Source organism: Laetiporus sulphureus, assembly GCF_001632365.1.
Source record: "Laetiporus sulphureus 93-53 unplaced genomic scaffold LAESUscaffold_9, whole genome shotgun sequence".
Lineage (NCBI taxonomy): Eukaryota > Fungi > Basidiomycota > Agaricomycetes > Polyporales > Laetiporaceae > Laetiporus > Laetiporus sulphureus.
The window spans coordinates 484,032-501,809 of NW_024468518.1; the positions used below are offsets into that span (position 1 = coordinate 484,032).

The window sequence follows — 17,778 nt, forward strand, 5'->3', positions numbered from 1 at the left end:
GGCACAAGCCACAGGGACGAGTGGCACAAGCCACAGGGACGAGTGGCACAAGCCACAGGGACGAGTGGCACAAAAGCGAATGAACAGGAATGGCAGCGCGTAAATAACAGACAACAAATGTTGAGTTTCTTGATCTCTTCAAGCTTGCCAGTAGATTGTACAACATGGTTGTAAGTCAATGAGTATTGACACAGCAGCTGAATCTTGAAATGTTGGCAAGCTAGCGACTCTTACTCTCCATCAAAGCCGATCTCGAGAATGTCACCGACCTTGTTCCAGCAGCAGATTCTGTTGGAATCTGGGTGCGGAGCGCAGATGTGAGAGGCCCCGGTGCGACCTGCGCCACCGGCGTGGGAGAGTAGTAGCGCGCGTGTATATAATAGGGCGCGGCTACAATGGCCATCGGTTTGGCCCCGTGGAGCCATCTTCTAGAGAGCGGGCGACTCCCGAATTCCTGGCCGCGCAGCGGGCTGGCCGGGAAAGTCAACAGATTCGTTCGAATATTTCTTCCAAGTAGATCAATTCAAATATCGTGATAGCCAACCATCGAAAGCTGATCCTGTGTCAGGTGAAATGTACGAGCTGTAATGAAGTGCATCCAAGATTTGTCTCCGTCAATCGTCTGGTACGCCGTGAACACCGATGTTCCATGCATGATCTGCTGATTCTTGCCCATAGGAAGAGCGCGAAGTCTCATCTGGGAGAGGAAACACAGCCCACTTTGTGTGGCGCTGTGGGCTCTGCAAGCGCGAGTCCTTTGCAAAGTCCGACCCAGGATCGGCACCTCTGCCGTACTCCGCAGATGCCAATGGTCAATATCAATTCGCGCAATTCTTAACTATTGACTGCCGAGGCCTAGAGTTCGTGGGATTTGACCCAAGGGTGGATCATGAACGTTGTAGTAACTCTCGTCGAACTCATAATCTTCAACAGGTATCTGGAAATGTGTTGGCGTGGAGTCCGGTACCGTTTTCGATGAGGTCGATCTTGAAGAAGAAGAATGGGTGGACTACGATGAGAAAGTCCTAGCATATTTTCTCGGCGGGTTAATGTCTTCTAATAATGCTTTTAGGCCGCATTACCTGTTGGCGTATCGAACTTTGCGAGCCAGTGGGCGAGAGCCTAGCCTACGTGCAAAGAGTTGTTCTGGAGATTCACTGCAGTTAACATCCTTGCTCGCATTGTACAGTAAGACACAATATTGCATGCTGTTCAGCCGGCGGCATCTCGCTGAAAGGAACCATGATTCCGCGCGCTGTTCGCTTCAAGGCTAAGCACATGTAGTTACATAGTGGCAGGCACATTCCACAATCATCAAAGCACATGGAAGGTATTTGATTAATGAGGGAGGCTACAGGAAGCTGTGGTGCAAAAGAGACTGAATGCGTGACTGGTTGAGAACTGGATGTATGCAGGGTACTATCAAGCAGGATGGTACTGGAGGTAAAGAAAACAAGCGAGGATGGGTAGTAATGATGACAGGATTGTTGTTCAAGACATGACATGAGAGATGTAAACGGAGAGAGATATCGTGACGTCGACATGTAACGGTAATTGTAATTGCACCAGATCCTTTTCACAAAGGTAAAATACCAGTTCACATTTGTCACACAAATTACATGGTGACAAATGCCTCCATGTCTCCAGTGTTTGAGCGCTCTTGTTCCTCGATGTGCACAAGATCATTGGTCCTCGTGAACGTCCGGGGTCCTGCGCCTTCATCTCGCTAGCCTCGACAAAACGTTTCACCTCCGTGAGGCGTTGGCGCCTCACGCTTTCACGCAGAGCTAACAAGATGCGCTCTGGAGTCGACTCTGACTGATGCGGTCTGCATAGAACTCACCGTTTACAGGTGGAGTTCTAGCCGAGAGCAGGAAGTGAGCATACCATTGCGATACGGCACGAAATCCTGCCGTGACGGACACAAATTCCAATAGGAGGATTGAGCTCGACGTTCCGGCGTAATCGGCGAGGTATGCCAAGATTTCGGTCGCGGGCATTGAAGTTGGAACTCCATCCTCGCCAGAGTTACAGTCGAGCATTCTAACACGCTAGGGAGGACTCAGTCGTGTGCAGAAGAAGAGACCATTGACTGAGACCAGAGCTGGACTCAGCAGCCGTTTATTGACCGTCCAGTGACTCCAGTCAGATGAAAAGCTGAAAGCTGAGGCGCGGTCACGTGGGCGTGATGATAGCACGAGGTGTCCCGGGGCCTTCCCGCTTCGGAGCGCGTCTTTATGGATGGGCGCTGATGGGAAGAGGGCAGTGGGCAGCTCGCTGGGTACTATCATGCCTGAAACAGGAGCAAATGGGTCCGCCGCTCACCCCTCCGCCCCTCCTTGTGCCTGTGAGCGAGGCGAGGGCATCGCCAGTCTCGTTAACAGCCAATCTGCCTCTCTTCCAACCCTCGAGGTCTCTTTCTCTCCCTACGTTTTCCCATTCCATTTCATAGTACTGTCACGGTATGTGTATTGATCTTGTTCGGACAGGTGACGTCGAGGTGCTAACCTTGGTTAGACACTTCATCCAGAGTAATACATTACCTTCTTATCTTGAATCGCGACCACCACGATGTTCTCGAGCAAAGGAGCTCTGTGTGCCGCGCTATGTCTTGCACATCTCGCGCGAGCCGGTCCGTTCGCACTCCAAAAGCGGGCCGCGTCATCCAGCTCAACGGTGAACATGATCCCCATCCCGCTTCTTTTTGACGAGTACGGGAGATACGTCCTCGGTGTCGGAATGGTACGTATCTCATTGCGCATTGATTCATTCATTGACTGACGGATCCTGTCGCTTTCACCGTGAATTTGCCTGATGATACGTCAACGCGGCCAGTCTCCCGGTGCCGACGAGCAGCACTTCAATTTCACGCTGTCGACGAGCGCGGGCCTCACCGCTGTCGCAGGAACGGGCTGCAGCTCATGTGGTGGAGTGAAACTGTACGTAATTCAGCGGAAGATGACATCACTTGGAAGCTCATGCTGGTTGTACAGGTATAACGAGTCGGCGTCGGACACTGCGAAGTCACTCGATATCTCGGACAGCTTATCGTTCGCTGCTTCTACCTTGAGCGGCTCGTTGATCAAGGAAAATTGTAGCTTGACTGCCGCAACTTCGAGCTGGATATACAACAACCAAACCAGTGGGTTCGTTCTCGAGGCGCCTTGATACAGCCGCTCACTATCATCCCTCCAGTCGTCGTCGCGGAAAATCAAGACAACGGCACCATCGTCGGCAATGGCGTGTCCGGCGTCATCGGGCTAGGGACCAACCGCTTCTCGACGAGTTCCGAATCCAACTCGAGCTCCTTCACGCCAAACTTCTCCGACTCGATCTATAGCCAGTGGCTCGACGAGCACCCCGATGTAGATAGCTTCCAGTTCGGCATGGACATCTCGAGTCCGGTGCTGAAGCCCACGTCCGTCTCGTCTGCCAGCATGGCGGCATCCGCGACAGCGACATCGAGCAGTGCCGGGACGCTCCACTGGCTCGCGCCTGATACGAGCGCATATAACGCGGATCAGCTGACGTACAAGACTGTCACTACGAACTCGACCGTGGTATATGCGTCGAGCGACAGTGAGCCAGACTGGACCGTGACCCTGGATAGCTGGAAAGCGACGAGCGACAACGGCGGAGCTTCGTATGATGTGGAGTTTTCTGCCACTGTCGATCCATACTACACGGACATCTACTTTCCAGCGGAACAGGCGAGATTGATCAGTGAGTTTGCGTCTTTGTCGTGCAATGTGATCATTGACTCATAGCATTTGTCAGACGACCTTATCTCCGACTCGTCTGTCTCGTCTAACCTCTCCAGCCTTGGGTCGCAGGCAGAGGAATGGACCGTTCCTTGTGATGCCAAGTTCACCGTATCCTTTGTGATCAACGACCAGACATTCACGCTCGACCAGAGTGTGCTCATATCTGAGTTGAGCGACGGATCGTGCGTCAGCGGCATTGAGGGTTGGACAGACCCTTCCGTCGAGGAATACCTCCTCGGCGCGCGCTTCGTCAGCCAGGTCTACATGTACGTTCGCGTCGCGCACTTTCATCTACACGGCCATCCTAACGAACCATACGTGCAGAATTTTCAGTGTAGGCCGCAACGGCACCGACATGGTCGGCTTCGCACCCAAGATCTCCGTCAAGAAGGGCGCTAACATCGGCGCGATCGTCGGCGGGACGATCGGCGGCGTCGCAGGAGTGCTGCTCATCGCCATCGCCGCGTTCCTCTACATCCGCAGCCGGAAGGACCGCGCGATCGTCCGCAACGCCGAGACGATCGTCGAGGAGCACAAGGCGGCCAACGCCGTCGAGCCGTACACGCTCGGCGCGCCGCAGGCCTCGCCGATGCGCTCAGAGTTCTCGTATGTGCAGGTGGGCAGCGCGCCGGGCTCGCCGGGCCTGTCGGAGCCGCTGCTGGGGACGCAGGAGGACGTCGCGCCGCCGTCGTATGAGGCGTCGGAGAGCGCGCGCGAGGAGGTGGGCGCGGCGGTGGGCGCGGCGGTGCGGACGCGCCCGGAGAAGGCGGGGTATGTGCGGCATACCCTCGCGTCGATGCAGGAGCAGAATGAGGGGGCGGGGATGGCGAGTTCGAGTGCTAATAGCCTTCAGTAGCAGGCTGGTTTCGAGGACGATGGGCGGGGCGGGTGGTGAGGGCGTAAGTGACTGATTGGGCTGATTATTTATTCATTCGATTTGGTTTGCTTTTTGGTGCGACCCAGCTTACGTTCATTGAGAAATATAGTATATTACCGGTTTGGACTTTTCTGTCGTTTGCGTTGGTGCATAGCCCGCGGTATCTGCTAGGGCTGGCATGGACATATGTACAATGTAACAAATGTGACGTTTGGGCAGTTGACATTGCTGCAGGAGCGAAGTCATCTCTGCGGGCTAAATCACGTTGCAGACGAGCATCATGAGCCTTCGACGAAGACGGCAGGGCAAACTTACAGCGAGCGAAAGCAAATGTTGATGGCCATTATGCTTTCCTCGCGTGAGCCACGCAAAGAGTCTGAATAATGAACATGAACCAATGCATCCTCGTTCACTTAGAGCTCTGATTATTTACTCGCAGCCGATCAAATGTCGGCTTCCTCGTACAGTATCTGACGCTCCTCCCCAATATGATCCAACAACGCCTGAACGACCTCCTGCCGCACTTTCGCTTCATCATAGTCTTTTCGGATGTTGATCAGATGGAGCATGTCCTGCTGGGCACCTCGCAGGCAGCCTTTAATCTCCACCAGACTGTTGTCGATCATCAGAGAGAGGTGAAATATCTTAGCAAGGTTGAGCTCCAGGGCTGTACGAATCGCGTCGAGCCGTTTCTTGGGGGCGCAGCTTAGGCAGCCGAACGACCCAGTTCATGCCAAGATACATGTTTCTCAGACCGTGAGTGACCCTGAGCAGTGCATTGCAAGCCTCGGTGTACTCCACGCATGCCGGGCAAGCTGCACCCCCGGAGTCCTGAGATGACTGCGTGAGAGCAGAAGGCCGAGGGGACGGCGACCACTGGAACTCACGTGCTTGGAGACCGCGCAAAAGCGGAACGCAGTGCTCAGGAACTGCTCTCGCCGAGCAGCCCATGCCCTGATCTCTTCTGCTGATGGACCCTGAAGGCCTGAAGGGCCGTATTGGCCTCGGCGACCTCGACGTGGGATAGATTCAAGAGGCCGACGGAATCGCTCTGCCACTGGGCTATGATGGAAGACTGCAGCTGCAGATCGCCAAGCAGCTGTCAGTGACGCTACGACACACCAGATCGTAAGCAGATACGTACTGTGGGCATCCAGCTCGGGATGCCTGACATCGCCGGCAATCAGGAATATGCTGCGTATATGTTGTCAATTCCTTCTAACCCACCATGGACAATTTTCCCTTCGTTGACGTCGCCAACGGGGTCGACGGCTCTGGGCGACGCCTTCCCTGTTCCCGCCATATTTACTCTTTACGGGCAACTTTCCACTTTCGGCCTATCTTCTTCGATGCGGACGAGTTCTCCTAAAATGTGACTGCTCGAAGAGGCTTAGCATTCTTCTATTGCGGGGCCACATTCTCTTTTTGGGACGTGTCCAAACGGGGAGTCCTGTATAGGCTAGGCCTGGTTAGACCGATTCCCATGAGAAGCGCGAGGGCGAGGGAGAGCAGGGGAGAGCCTGGATGAGCGGACAATTGGGCGACCCTGATTGTCTTGGAGTTACCGCATGACGCAACCGTGGGGATGCTCTCACGAAGCATCGGTAGCCTCATGTTCCGGCCTCGAAGCGGCGGTATTCTCTCACGGGGCAGCATGGTCGCAAATCACTGATCACTGATCATGAAGTTGGGCACGAATATACCCTAGAGCAAGGCACAGATCACCACAGATCATACAATTGTCGTCGTAGAGGAGACATATCAGGCTGTTTTGGCTGGGGCCTTTTGCCCGTAGTAGTACCTCTTGCGTCCTATTCCCATAAACCATGCTAGCCTTGAGAATGGTATCAGCGATGGATTCGACCACGGTGAGACATTCAAGGCGTCGCACCTTCCACTCAAAAGAACAATCACGAACGTGATGTTTCCGTGAGTCATCGAGTTCCACCTGGCAGGACTATACCGCAGCTCCTCAGGAAGGGCGACCCACGACCAGATCATGCTATGCCACCGATTAACGATATACAGAGGCGTAAAGCGTATACGCACTGAGTAACCTGCGAATCAACGATCAAACCTCTCGGATACAGCGTGATTATTTAATAACGACATACATCGGCAAGAGCGAGAGCTGTGAAACTCGCACCGAGGATACGTTCTTGAGCCGCCGGGTTGTTGGGCAACGCGTCTCGGACAGCTCGAAAGACAAGCGTGGAGATCAATCCTAGTAGCAGATAGCCTGCCAACAATCAATTCCCGCTATCGTAGCAGATGTATTTGCTGGGGGCGACGCACAGTTTCCAAGCTGCCAGATGGCTATCAACGTGCGCGGGTCGAGAGACCCAGCGGACGGCGTTGGCGAAGAGTCAGGTATGAGCTCGTGGTGGAACCATGCCGCGCCAGGGAAGAACCAGGCCAGGATGGAGGGCAGGATCGTCGAGGCTGAATGTCCATGCCAATGAATGGGTAACCCAGAGCGTCGTTCCCAGATTACGGCGTACCGGGCTCGATATGCAAGTACATCAACTTGTAGAAACCAGGCAGAGCAAGAAAGTCCTCCATCTCGACAAGACGACGACGTTCAGTAGTTCAAAGCAGTGTTCAAGGTAGACCAGCAGGGCAGAAGCTGGGACGTTAGGCGCCCTACCCATACTGCTTCCTCGCCACCGTCACGTTCAGCAACACTGGTCAATGTCATACTTTAATCTCGTACCCGACATCTGCAACACAAGCGCAGACAGCCCAGGATCCTCGGTGTTCGACCTCCCGACGCAGCCAGAGCGCAACGCGGAGTGGGCGACACCGAGCCAGCAGACCATACACGGCGATGCGGTCAAGTCGACTGACAGCACGGCCTGCCGACTGAAAGGAGAGTGCCAATCGCCGGCCGGGCCGTCATTTCTCGTCATCTCAGGCGGGACAGGATGCAACTCAATATGTTCTGCGTTTGGCAACGCGTGCTACGTGCTGCCCGTGTCGGACGACGGAGGCTCGTCCAGTGAGATCATTCGCGTGCTCGGTGGGCCTTCGATTGGTGAGCGGTTTCCGATGCACCACGGTTAGCAATGCAAAGATGCGAAATAGCATGCGTGGACAGGCGATATCCGTTCGCGGTTAGTCAGGTTGATCCCCTCAGCACCAACGAACTCTCCCCTGGATCGCATCCGCAACCTCCTGGCATACCGATTGCCCGCGCATAGCTCAGAACGAGAAGCTCGCGATGAGTGGCGAGACATTGTCGAAGGGAGAAGCCATCTCTGGCAAGGCATACCGAACGACAGAAAGGAGATGATCAGAGGCGAGTCTGCCTGGTAGGGAACGTCGATGAGCGAGTCGCTCAAGACATGCCCTGCAATGCAGGATTCCTTGTACATTTCGAAAGCGAGGTTCTCAAACGAGCCCATAAAAACTTTTCTTTCGTCAATGGAAGGTGAACATCATCATTGATCAAGCTCCGAGGGCGGGCTGATCACTATCTAAGTAGCATAGGCAATTACTTCCTCTCTGCCGCGCAGACATTCTTCCGCTCTCTTCCCTCAGCTATCTTCCTATTCTCCTCCATCACAAATAGCCAGGTACGTCGTTACGTCCATCAAGCAAGCTACACAGGTTCGCTTATGAGGAGCATAGGCTAACATACTCCCGGTAATCGTAACGAACCACACCGTTACGATCGCCGCAGAACTAGTCAGAGCTCTGTCTCTTGCAGTGCATGCAACACTGACATGACATGCGCCTCTTCTTCCCCTTATGTTGCGATTCTGCCGGTCTTTAGGACAATGGCGGACGGCTCGTGGGCCAGTGCGATATATCTCACCCGGTCCCGTCATCCACGGGTACTGCGCCAGGGATCGGCGTCACGACGTACGAGGCAGACTATGTCTTCGAGTCCCAGTATGACGTTGCGCCGCCATCGCCTGTGGATGCACTGGATGGTGTGATATCGCCTCAGAGGAACGTCATGTTCCAGGCGGACGCGAAGGAACATTACGAGCCCCTTGATGCCAGGATCTCGAGTGAGCCTGTTCAGGTGGTGATAGCTAGTGGTTTACTGAATGCTAGGCAGGGCTATACTATATCAATGCGTACGGGAGCGAAATCCATCCTTCGCCAAACCCGGACTATATCGCGAATCTGTCGTTGAACAACGTACTTGTGTATTCCTGTGGATCGTTATGGACGAGGTGGGCGGTGGATTGTCAATACGACAGTAAACTAGGATCGACTTCTGACAAATGTCTGATCAGTGTCATACCTTGCTTAGCCTTGAAGGGCGTCGCGAATGCCATTGCATGTTCGCGCTCCCTTCGTGCGAAAGTCCTATTGCGTACGTATATATATCCCGCACATGAATCCAAAGCGCTGACCCCTTTATAGTGAATTCTCGAAACGATCGGGAGACGAGTGGGTATACAGCGACAGATTATATCAAGTCAGTTAGCCACAAGCGACGAAAGCGTTGACGCTGACCAACCGATCAGGACGATTGCGCGGACACTGAACACGCCGTATCATTCCGCGTATGGCGGCCTCCGTACATCTGATACCACCTGTCCAATATCTGCGTACATCACGCATATGCTATACCTGAACGGGACGCCGATCGACGTGGATCTCGAGGAAGTTATGGTAAGCACAACCATAAGGGTACCAGACGTCTACTGAATGGGAGGTATCTGCTAGGCTCTTGGTGTCAAGCCGATTGAGGTGGAGGGATGTCTGGATGAGAAGACTGGGATGCCGCAGTTCGATGCTGTCTGCGTTCGTCGAGCGATCTTGGAGATTATGGAGGTGGAGGCTCGGGACTAGAGCGAGCCGTGGTGGTCTGTCAGCCTCCAGGTGTTCGGTGTTTATCGGCAGGTCAATTCCCTGGCTGACGGCGAACGTTTTTGCCGTTTCAAGGACTCCGTCACAATCTCACCTTCGCAAAGTGTCAAATTACACGTTTGTATATATAGAACTATAGCGGTAGCGACTCTACGTCCGGACTCGAATGATAGGCTTGCAATTGAAATATTGACGCTTCAGTAGCAAATTCATGATGGAGGCCAGGCGAGACTGGCCACCTGACTTCTTCATCTGAATGTCAACCCTCTTTCTTATCCGGCTGCGAACAGTGATATGTCTTTATCCGCCTGTTGAACGAATACAGTAGCACGCTCTGGATTGACGATGGCCAGGACGCCGGCATTCGCTGCTGCAGTCGCAGGCATGCACCATCAAGCACATGGCCGTGCATTCGGCTCGACCCCGCAATTGGTGAAATCAGGTGTGCCCAAATCAGCCTTTCAAGCTCTGATCTGTTCTTACCTTCCCCGGGCCAACTTCGACTTCTATACCCACGTTCAGTAGAGGTGCCTGGCGATGTCCATGCGCAACATGAGCGGCCATCCAGTCCGCACTCGGACACAGGCGACGCTCACGACACGAACGGCGCTGCATATCGACCTCAAAGCCAGGACGGAGTCGAAGACGGACCACCACCGACGGTCAAAATAATGCCTCGCAGTATGACTATCGAGCTCCCGAACGAGCCCATCGACGTAATGTACGACCACAAGCTCTCCGTGGAGGACCATTCGCCCAAGCCGTGCATCGTCCCAGGCAACGCTCTTCACCTCATCGATGACGACCCCTCGCCCCGCTCACAAACTCCCTCCTCCGTGATCATCGTCTCGAACGACCTTGTGGACTCGCTGCCGCACCAGGATCCGAGTAAAGACACCGAACGCAGCTCGTCTGAACCGCCCCCGCCGGCCCGCCCCACACCTCGCGTACGATTTCGTTCGCGGGTGCGCATCACCTCGGGCGTGCACCGACACCGGAAGAGCGTGAGCGACCAGCCGCCGCGCTCCACCGCGTCCTCGTCAGGATCGGGCTCGCCGTCCTCCTCCATCTCCGCTCCTATACGATACCACGCAGACGAGAACGCAACGTGGGGCCCAATTGGGCGTCGCCTGAGTGCACTGGCGAACGTCAAGAGGCCACCAGCGTCCCCGACACTGAATGGGACGGGTGCAGGAGGTGCACCGAGACCGGGTGGCAATGGGCATGCAGATGAGAGGACGTCTCTCGTGAGGTCGGGCAGACACCCAGCTTACGTCGACCCATACGACGGGAGTTCGCGGCTCAGAGAAGATGAAGAGTATGAGGAAGAGCTACTGCGCGCTGAAACGCTCAGGAGGCAGGAAGAGGCAGTGTTCGGCGCATGGCCTCAAAGACTGTTCAATCGATATGTGAGGAATTCGCCGAAATCTATGCGTGCCGTCGACTGTCTGACATTTGTCTGCAGTGGTGGTGGTGGCATCTCGAGCCGATCGTCTGCTGTACATACTGCTCTGAAGAATCGGACTATGACGAATGACCCGACCTGAACGTTCGGTCCGTCACATATACCTCGCAAGTTCCCACTTATATCCGGTCGCATAACCGTCGCTTTGAAGGTCATCTTCACCGGCGTTTGTAGTACAACTGTTCCCGTATTTATATTTTAAATCGGCGTTCTAGTCTACTAGCTTTTGCACAGGCTGTTGAATCCTCTATGCTCTCCGTTGTATATCAGCACAATCAACCACTTCTCAACCATTGAACATCATGCGGCATCGCTATGAAGGGAGCTCAGACTGTTGGCTTGTCCTCCACTGCATGGTCATGATGTGTCGGAGGCTTGATCATGGTCGGCGGAAGAGTAGTAATTGGCGGAAGGAGAGAGGCCGCGGTCTTGCGTGCGTTCTGGATTAGCACCTGGTCCATGATGACGAGACTTGCCATAGCCTCGACGATGGGCACCGCACGTGGAACAACACAAGGATCGTGACGGCCCCTTGCGGAGAGCGTTCCGGGAGTACCGTTGTACTGAGCGGTCTCCTGTGCTTGTGAGATCGTGGCAGGGGACTTGAACGCAACCCTGCAGCAACGTGTTAGAGCCTTGAGAATATATCTCACTATCACCAAATAATCACCTGAAGTAGATGTCCTCTCCGTTCGAGATACCTCCCTGAATTCCCCCGCTCCAGTTAGTCTTCGTGCCCATCGTCCCATCAGGCTTAACGGCAAACGCGTCGTTGTGCTTGCTCCCGGGGACCTGGGTCCCGCGGAAACCGGAGCCGATCTCGAAACCTTTCGTCGCGGGAATGGAGAGCATCGCATGCGCCAGTTTCGCCTCGAGCTTGTCGAAGACTGGCTCGCCGAGGCCGGGAGGTACACCACGAATTACGCAGGTGATGGTACCGCCGATGGAGTCGGAGGCGTCCTTTGCACGGAGGATGCGCTACAGCGTATGATGAGCATCGCACAGGGAAGGGGAATAGCATGTAGACGTACCTTTGTCATGTGCTCGGCTGTCTCGAGGTGTGGGCAGCGCGTGGGGTGACTATCTACCTTCGCACGCGTTACGGTATGCAGGAGAGCGACGAACTCGGGGCTGAGCACGTCCTCCACGGTGTCGTCGTCGTCGTTGGGGACTTGCGACGGTGGGCCGACTATAGATGGGAGGTGCACCTTTCCGACAGACGACACGAAGGCGACGACCTCAATGCCGTATGCGAGCTTGAGATACTTCTCCGCGATCGCGCCAGCGGCGACTCGGCCTTAAAGTGCTACAATGAGGAGAGAATGTTTGCGGAGGATGACAGGCGTACCGATCGTCTCCCGAGCACTGCTTCGGCCTCCACCGCTGCTGGCCTTGACTCCATACTTCTCCAGATATGTCCAATCCGCATGGCTAGGACGCGGGTACAGGTCCGTCTACAGGCGCCTTAGCATCTCAACTTACGTGTCCCTTAGCCAAAACGCACCTCAGAGTAATCGTGGGGCCGCTGGTCCTCGTTACGGACCAGCAGCCCGATGGGGGTGCCGAGCGTGATGTCGTGCTCGATGCCAGACTGCAGCTGCACGAGGTCCTTTTCATCGCGCTGTTACGACCGGTCAGCAACTCGCTGCGAGACAGCAGTTCCGGTGACACGCACAGGAGTGGTGAGGTTGCTCTGGCCTGGTCGTCTCCGGCTGAGCTGTGTCTGCACGTCTTGCGCGACGAGTGGCAGGCCCTGTGTAAGCGTTGTTCAGACCTGGCGTGCTTTCGTGAGGAGTGGGTTGCCTACCGGTGGGCAGCCGTCGATGATGGCACCGACGGATGCACAGTGGGACTCGCCAAACGTTGTCACACGGAAAAGTGTTCCAAAGGTCGACATTTTTGCCAGTTGCGAAAGTAGATGGTGACGGATTGCGCGGGACAGACGACGGGATGGATTAGAATGTACGCTGCAACCGACACTTTACTTATAATTTTCCGGCCTTCTCTTCAATCCGATGAATGTCTGTGGTGCCGGGATGTCAAGACACTTTGGCTGTGTAGCTCGCGAACCAGGAGTCGGACAGGACATGAGTCAGTGACTCAGACCCGTACTCGTCCCCGTTGAACTTGAACCTACACCATCATGACTACACTCCCTCCCGCCTAAGGCACGCAAATAGCCCTGTTCGGTAGCGGCGCTCTGCCCCTAATGTCTGAAGAAATTTTGCTTATTGTTATTCCCACAATTGAGGAGGTAAGGTTAGTGTTCTTGGTTGGGAATCACTCGCGACAGCATCTCCAACTCGAGACTACACCATCATGACTGCCCTTCCTCCCGCCGCCGAAGCCACGCAAATAAGCGACCTGGAGCCAAACGCCCTCAGCGCCTATAATGTCTGCCTCGCCTTCGAACACGACGCCAAGACGGAAAAAGATGTCGTGCGTGCAAGACTCCTCGGCTACTTAATCCTCCATGCTCCTTCTCTCGACGCGCTCCACGAAGTCGTTAGAGTAATCCACTCGTGCAGTGACGACTACAATACCTTGTCCGACCTTGGAGAATGCTTTATCAATGTCTTCATCCGCCCCTGTAAGCTGTCTACCAGCATTATATGTCGAAACGAGCTAAACTGCACATCCAGTCAAGAAATACAAAGGGCGCACGCCAGACTATTCGGAATATTCCAGTCATCGTTCGCTCATCAAAGACAAGATGGATCTGATGACCGCAATTCAAGAGGCATCGAAAGACCACAAGGAAGCGAAGATCCAAGCGAGTTGATCATCTTAAATGATCGTAAATTGACGTGTCATCATGGACGCTCATCTAGGCCCTTATCCGAGATGGTTTCAAGTGTGTGGTGACCGGAAAATACGACATAGAAGCAGTGAGAATTCCAAGTATTGATAAAGCAGAGATACGCCGAGTACGTGCGATTCACACAGAATGCGCCCACATTGTGCCGGAGTCCACTTTTTTCGATGTATCACGCACGAGCTCGCCCGAGAAGGTACATCCTTATATTTTGCCTGCTGTTGCTGCTGCCGGGCTTATGCTTGCCTAGAAGGATTATGCTGCCTCACTGTTGGCGGTGTTGAAGCGTTTTGGCTATGATGTCGAAAAACTGAATGATGCCAAGATGCACTCTCTTTACAACGTCATGACGATGCAGAAAGATGTGCGCGAGTGGTTTGATCGTCTGGAGATGTGGTTTGAGGCGACAGTGAGCGTTACGCGTATATGACTTATGCCTGTCTGCTCTAATTGGCCGCTTTGACTCCTAGACAGTCGAGAATTGCTATCGTGTCAAGACGTTCGACGAGTTCAACGAGTACCTCGACATACCTGCGGCGGTAACGTTGACGTCGTCCAACCCTACCACCCTTCCTCTCCCTTCTCCTGAACTGCTAGCCCTGCATGCGGCTTGTGCCAAAGTTGCCCATCTCTCAGGTGCAGGTGCCTATATTGACGAGCTCGACGGAGATCTGGAAGATCTGGATGTATTGGCTGATGACGGAGGATCAGCCGACGTCCTGAATCACGCACTGTCGCGTTTGATGACCGACTCCGTCAATGTTGGAGCAAAATGCTGTTATGATGCTGCTCCCATGTAGGTAGGAATATCACTGTGGCTCAACCTGTTGAGACCTGGCATCTGTTTAAATCTTTATGTAATTATGTCACAATGATAATGCTGAGATCAATACAAATCATTTTAAGCTGTTTCTGCTGGAAACAGTAGGATATCATAGTGACTATTACTACATATTGTTCAGATTTATCCCAGCAGAATCACGGGCTCATATCATGTGATATATATATATAATTAATATGAATCCTTGACGATGTGAAGTCTATGTGCAATGACAAGTAAGAGAACATCTCTCGCCCCCGTTTCACGCTCCAACATTGACAGAGTCGGTCATCAAACGCAACAGTGCATGATTCAGGACGTCGGCTGATCCTCCGTCATCAGCCAATACATCCAGATCATCCAGATCTTGGTCAAGCTTGTCAATATAGACACCTGCACCTGAGAGATGGGCAACCTTGGCACAAGCCGCATGCAGGGCTAGCAATTTCGGAGAAGGGAGAGGAAGGGTAGTAGGGTTGGACGACATCAACGTTACCGTCGCGGGCACGTGGCGGATCCGGCCGAAAGTCTGGATATGATAGCGATTCTCGACTGTCTAGGAGTCAAAGTGGCCAATTAGAGTAGACAGGCATAAGTCATAAACATGTAACGCTCACTGTCGCCTCAAAACAGATCTCCAGACGATCAAACCACTCGCGCACATCGTGCTGCATCGTCATGACGTTGGCAAGAGAGTGCACCTTGGCACCATTCAGTTTTTCGACATCATAACCAAAATGCTTCAACACTGCCAACACTGAGGCGGAATAATCATTCTAGGCAAGCATAAGCCCCGCAGCAGCAGCAGCAGAAAAAATATAAGGATTTACCTTCTCGGGCGAGCTCGGGCGTGATACATCGAAAAAAGTGGACTCCGGTACAATGTGGGTGCATTCTGTGTAAACCAAACCTGCTCGGAGTATGTCTTCTCGATCAATACCTCGGATTCCCTCTGCTTCCATATCGTATATTCCGGTCACCACACACTTAAAACCATCTCGGATAAGGGCCTAGATGAATGCCCATGAAAGCACGTGAATTTACGGCCATTTAAGACGGCAAACTCACTTGAATTTTCGCTTCCTTGTGGTCCTTCGGTGCCTCTTGAATTGCGGTCATCAGATCCATCTTGTCTTTGATGAGCGAACGATGACCGGAATGATCCGAATAGTCAGGCGTGCGCCCTTTGTATTTCTTGACTGGATGTGCAGTTTAGCTCGTTTCGACATATAATGCTGGTAGACAACTTGCACGGGCGAATGAAGTAATTGATGAAGGATTGTCCAAGGTCGGACAAGGTATCATAGTTGTCACTGCATGAGTGGATTACTTCAACGACTTCATGGAGCGCGTCGAGAGAAGGAGCGTGGAGGATTAAGTAGCCGAGGAGTCTTGCACGCACGACATCTTTTTCCGTCTTGGCGTCGTGTTCGAAGGCGAGGCAGACATTATAGGCGCTGCTGGCGTTTGGCTCCAGGTTGCTTATTTGCGTGGCTTCGGCTGGAGGAAGGGCAGTCATGATGGTGTAGGTTCAAAACATGGGCCACTGATGGTCCAGGCACTGTGATCGGCCGGCTACTCTCAACCACCGCCACCCACCGAACGAGTCTGCTGTCGCGACTGAGTACCGAGGCCTCGCACTGCCCGGGACATGCAGAATGCACCTTGATCCTCTCGCGAGAATTGGAGAGAAAGCTTGTATGTGGACGCGAGCTTGTGGGATCGGCGCAGGACTCGAGGAGTCCCCATAATAAATCTATAAATTGAATGATTCGAGTAGATTAGATTAGATGGCGCGTGGCCGAGCGTTTCAGCACTGTCCCGGGTGCTCTACTCGCGACCACTCAGTCTCAATGTCTCAACCTCTCCCTGACGGATCGTTTGAGCCCTCTGTACCAGACAAGCCATCTACACCAGGATCCATACAGAGACTGAAAGCACTGCTACGGAAAACGCTCCGTGTGACCATCCAGGATGGTCGCATCTTTCTCGGGACCTTCGTGGGCACCGACAAGCACCTCAATATCCTGCTTGTGAATTCTGAAGAATACCGGATCGGTCCTGATGCCGTTGATGGGGATCCAAACGGGCGGTTCGTTGGGCAAATTCTTGTGCCCTGGAGGCTGGTGCAGAAGGTTGAGGTTGGAGGACCTAATGTGAGGCAACCGCTGCCCACAGATGAAGAGGACGAAAGTTTATACGCTTAACGACAATGATTATGGGGCCTCATTAAATACCATGGGTGCGTGAGGACTGTTCAAGTTCTGGTCTCTGGTCTGTAACGCTTGTTTCATCTACCTCAGCAGCCACTCATACGGGTGTTTCTTTGATGAATGTTAGCTGCCTGCATTCGGATATACCTGCAACCCTTCACCTCTGGATTTGGCGATCATGGATCAGATTGAGCGATGCTGGGTGATGATTTGAGGAATAGCAAGAGGGCGATGAAATGGCACTGCATAGAATGGGAATGATACATATGATCCGAGAGCTGTGGTAAGTTATGGGAGGGGTGGTATGGCTTAATCATCTAAAGTCCACTTGTTCTCTTTGATCAGCCTCTCTCGCTCAAGTAGGTATTTACCTGTCATTATGGTCTATGAGCTGTGCCCCGTAGGAAATGACCCTATCTGGATGTCTCACCTTCCTTATATTTCTGAGAATGGTCTGAGGCTTTGTAGTAGTACCAGCCAACACGGTCGTTACACCCCACGCAGAATAGATCCGCGACGGTATGCACACCAGTTCTGCGGTGATGCTTATGGACGATGATCAATGCCCAGCAAACGAAGGACTTACAGGAGCGATCGGTCCTCCTTCTTGCCCATCCTGACGTTCACCGCCGAATGCATGAGATAGCCTCGTCCGTCTCGGCCGGAGAAGGACTTGCTAATCAGTTCATCCTGCAATGCCTGAAAGCGAGCTAAGGCGTGCACAGACGGGTATCTATCTTTTACTGACTATCACAGCGGAGCAATGTGCACAAGAGAATGTTGCGCGGTCCCTGAACATTTCAACAGGAACCTCTTTCGTCTCCGAAGTCGGCATGACTGAGATCGACCAGAATCTGTCGAGCTCTACCAGTGTCCAGGAGGCCAAGTATGCGACACGCTACACACAATCGGACGCAGAATTGAAGGCAGCCTAGCTAGCTAGTCGACTGAGGCTTAGTGTGGCATGATATGGCAGAACGCCACCCCTCACTTATGG

General features: G+C 53.5%; 12 protein-coding genes across 12 annotated transcripts in view; 6 read left to right on the forward strand and 6 right to left on the reverse strand.

Annotated features, from left to right (window-relative positions):
* Positions 1-102, reverse strand: part of LAESUDRAFT_723261 (uncharacterized protein) — a gene marked incomplete at its 5' end in the record, with an annotated part of 1,264 nt that extends 1,162 nt beyond the window's left edge. Inside the window, one exon of the mRNA XM_040908383.1 lies at positions 52-102. The remainder of the gene's footprint in view (positions 1-51) is intronic.
* A 62-nt stretch (positions 103-164) lies between these two features.
* Positions 165-1,126, forward strand: LAESUDRAFT_735652 (DUF866-domain-containing protein; the record flags this gene model as incomplete). Its single annotated transcript, XM_040910612.1, has 6 exons — positions 165-170; positions 225-302; positions 569-625; positions 679-895; positions 934-1,022; positions 1,073-1,126. The coding sequence occupies 6 exons, from the start codon at positions 165-167 to the stop codon at positions 1,124-1,126; spliced, it is 501 nt and encodes a 166-aa protein (XP_040766698.1).
* Positions 1,127-2,682: 1,556 nt separating this feature from the next.
* Positions 2,683-4,620, forward strand: LAESUDRAFT_647935 (acid protease; the record flags this gene model as incomplete). Its single annotated transcript, XM_040904079.1, has 6 exons — positions 2,683-2,742; positions 2,836-2,939; positions 2,994-3,142; positions 3,196-3,723; positions 3,778-4,030; positions 4,089-4,620. The coding sequence occupies 6 exons, from the start codon at positions 2,683-2,685 to the stop codon at positions 4,618-4,620; spliced, it is 1,626 nt and encodes a 541-aa protein (XP_040766699.1).
* A 464-nt stretch (positions 4,621-5,084) lies between these two features.
* Positions 5,085-5,944, reverse strand: LAESUDRAFT_712559 (uncharacterized protein; the record flags this gene model as incomplete). Its single annotated transcript, XM_040906910.1, has 5 exons — positions 5,085-5,253; positions 5,315-5,481; positions 5,529-5,722; positions 5,786-5,835; positions 5,865-5,944. The coding sequence occupies 5 exons, from the start codon at positions 5,942-5,944 to the stop codon at positions 5,085-5,087; spliced, it is 660 nt and encodes a 219-aa protein (XP_040766700.1).
* A 399-nt stretch (positions 5,945-6,343) lies between these two features.
* Positions 6,344-7,274, reverse strand: LAESUDRAFT_696337 (uncharacterized protein). Its single transcript, XM_040906266.1, has 6 exons — positions 7,143-7,274; positions 6,937-7,083; positions 6,756-6,880; positions 6,691-6,698; positions 6,533-6,643; positions 6,344-6,475 (listed from the first exon to the last, which is right to left on the reverse strand). Exons 1-6 carry the CDS (start codon positions 7,201-7,203, stop codon positions 6,403-6,405), a joined length of 525 nt encoding a protein of 174 aa, XP_040766701.1. The 5' UTR covers positions 7,204-7,274; the 3' UTR covers positions 6,344-6,402.
* Positions 7,275-7,332: 58 nt separating this feature from the next.
* On the forward strand, positions 7,333-9,501 carry LAESUDRAFT_742202 (UPF0052-domain-containing protein; the record flags this gene model as incomplete). The annotated part of the gene is made up of 11 exons (XM_040911180.1): positions 7,333-7,675; positions 7,739-7,939; positions 8,002-8,071; positions 8,126-8,216; positions 8,272-8,328; positions 8,417-8,657; positions 8,708-8,825; positions 8,889-8,968; positions 9,019-9,073; positions 9,123-9,270; positions 9,325-9,501. The coding sequence occupies 11 exons, from the start codon at positions 7,333-7,335 to the stop codon at positions 9,448-9,450; spliced, it is 1,530 nt and encodes a 509-aa protein (XP_040766702.1). The 3' UTR covers positions 9,451-9,501.
* A 312-nt stretch (positions 9,502-9,813) lies between these two features.
* Positions 9,814-11,056, forward strand: LAESUDRAFT_811060 (uncharacterized protein; the record flags this gene model as incomplete). Its single annotated transcript, XM_040914284.1, has 2 exons — positions 9,814-9,910; positions 9,991-11,056. The coding sequence occupies 2 exons, from the start codon at positions 9,814-9,816 to the stop codon at positions 11,013-11,015; spliced, it is 1,122 nt and encodes a 373-aa protein (XP_040766703.1). The 3' UTR covers positions 11,016-11,056.
* A 203-nt stretch (positions 11,057-11,259) lies between these two features.
* On the reverse strand, positions 11,260-12,830 carry LAESUDRAFT_648226 (chorismate synthase; the record flags this gene model as incomplete). The annotated part of the gene is made up of 7 exons (XM_040904095.1): positions 11,260-11,548; positions 11,604-11,911; positions 11,965-12,230; positions 12,282-12,387; positions 12,438-12,554; positions 12,576-12,686; positions 12,741-12,830. 7 exons carry the CDS (start codon positions 12,828-12,830, stop codon positions 11,260-11,262), a joined length of 1,287 nt encoding a protein of 428 aa, XP_040766704.1.
* A 412-nt stretch (positions 12,831-13,242) lies between these two features.
* On the forward strand, positions 13,243-14,548 carry LAESUDRAFT_723269 (uncharacterized protein; the record flags this gene model as incomplete). Its single annotated transcript, XM_040908384.1, has 5 exons — positions 13,243-13,523; positions 13,576-13,706; positions 13,765-13,944; positions 13,999-14,157; positions 14,219-14,548. Exons 1-5 carry the CDS (start codon positions 13,253-13,255, stop codon positions 14,546-14,548), a joined length of 1,071 nt encoding a protein of 356 aa, XP_040766705.1. The 5' UTR covers positions 13,243-13,252.
* Positions 14,549-14,830: 282 nt separating this feature from the next.
* Positions 14,831-16,087, reverse strand: LAESUDRAFT_757151 (uncharacterized protein; the record flags this gene model as incomplete). The annotated part of the gene is made up of 5 exons (XM_040912266.1): positions 14,831-15,124; positions 15,186-15,344; positions 15,399-15,578; positions 15,637-15,762; positions 15,899-16,087. The coding sequence occupies 5 exons, from the start codon at positions 16,085-16,087 to the stop codon at positions 14,831-14,833; spliced, it is 948 nt and encodes a 315-aa protein (XP_040766706.1).
* A 332-nt stretch (positions 16,088-16,419) lies between these two features.
* LAESUDRAFT_723272 (uncharacterized protein) lies at positions 16,420-16,935 on the forward strand (the record flags this gene model as incomplete). Its single annotated transcript, XM_040908385.1, has 2 exons — positions 16,420-16,842; positions 16,909-16,935. A coding segment is annotated over one exon (356 nt), but the record flags the coding sequence as incomplete, so codon positions are not given.
* A 155-nt stretch (positions 16,936-17,090) lies between these two features.
* Positions 17,091-17,616, reverse strand: LAESUDRAFT_712566 (yippee-domain-containing protein; the record flags this gene model as incomplete). Its single annotated transcript, XM_040906911.1, has 4 exons — positions 17,091-17,152; positions 17,212-17,315; positions 17,368-17,480; positions 17,530-17,616. 4 exons carry the CDS (start codon positions 17,614-17,616, stop codon positions 17,091-17,093), a joined length of 366 nt encoding a protein of 121 aa, XP_040766708.1.
* Between the last annotated feature and the right edge of the window lie 162 nt (positions 17,617-17,778).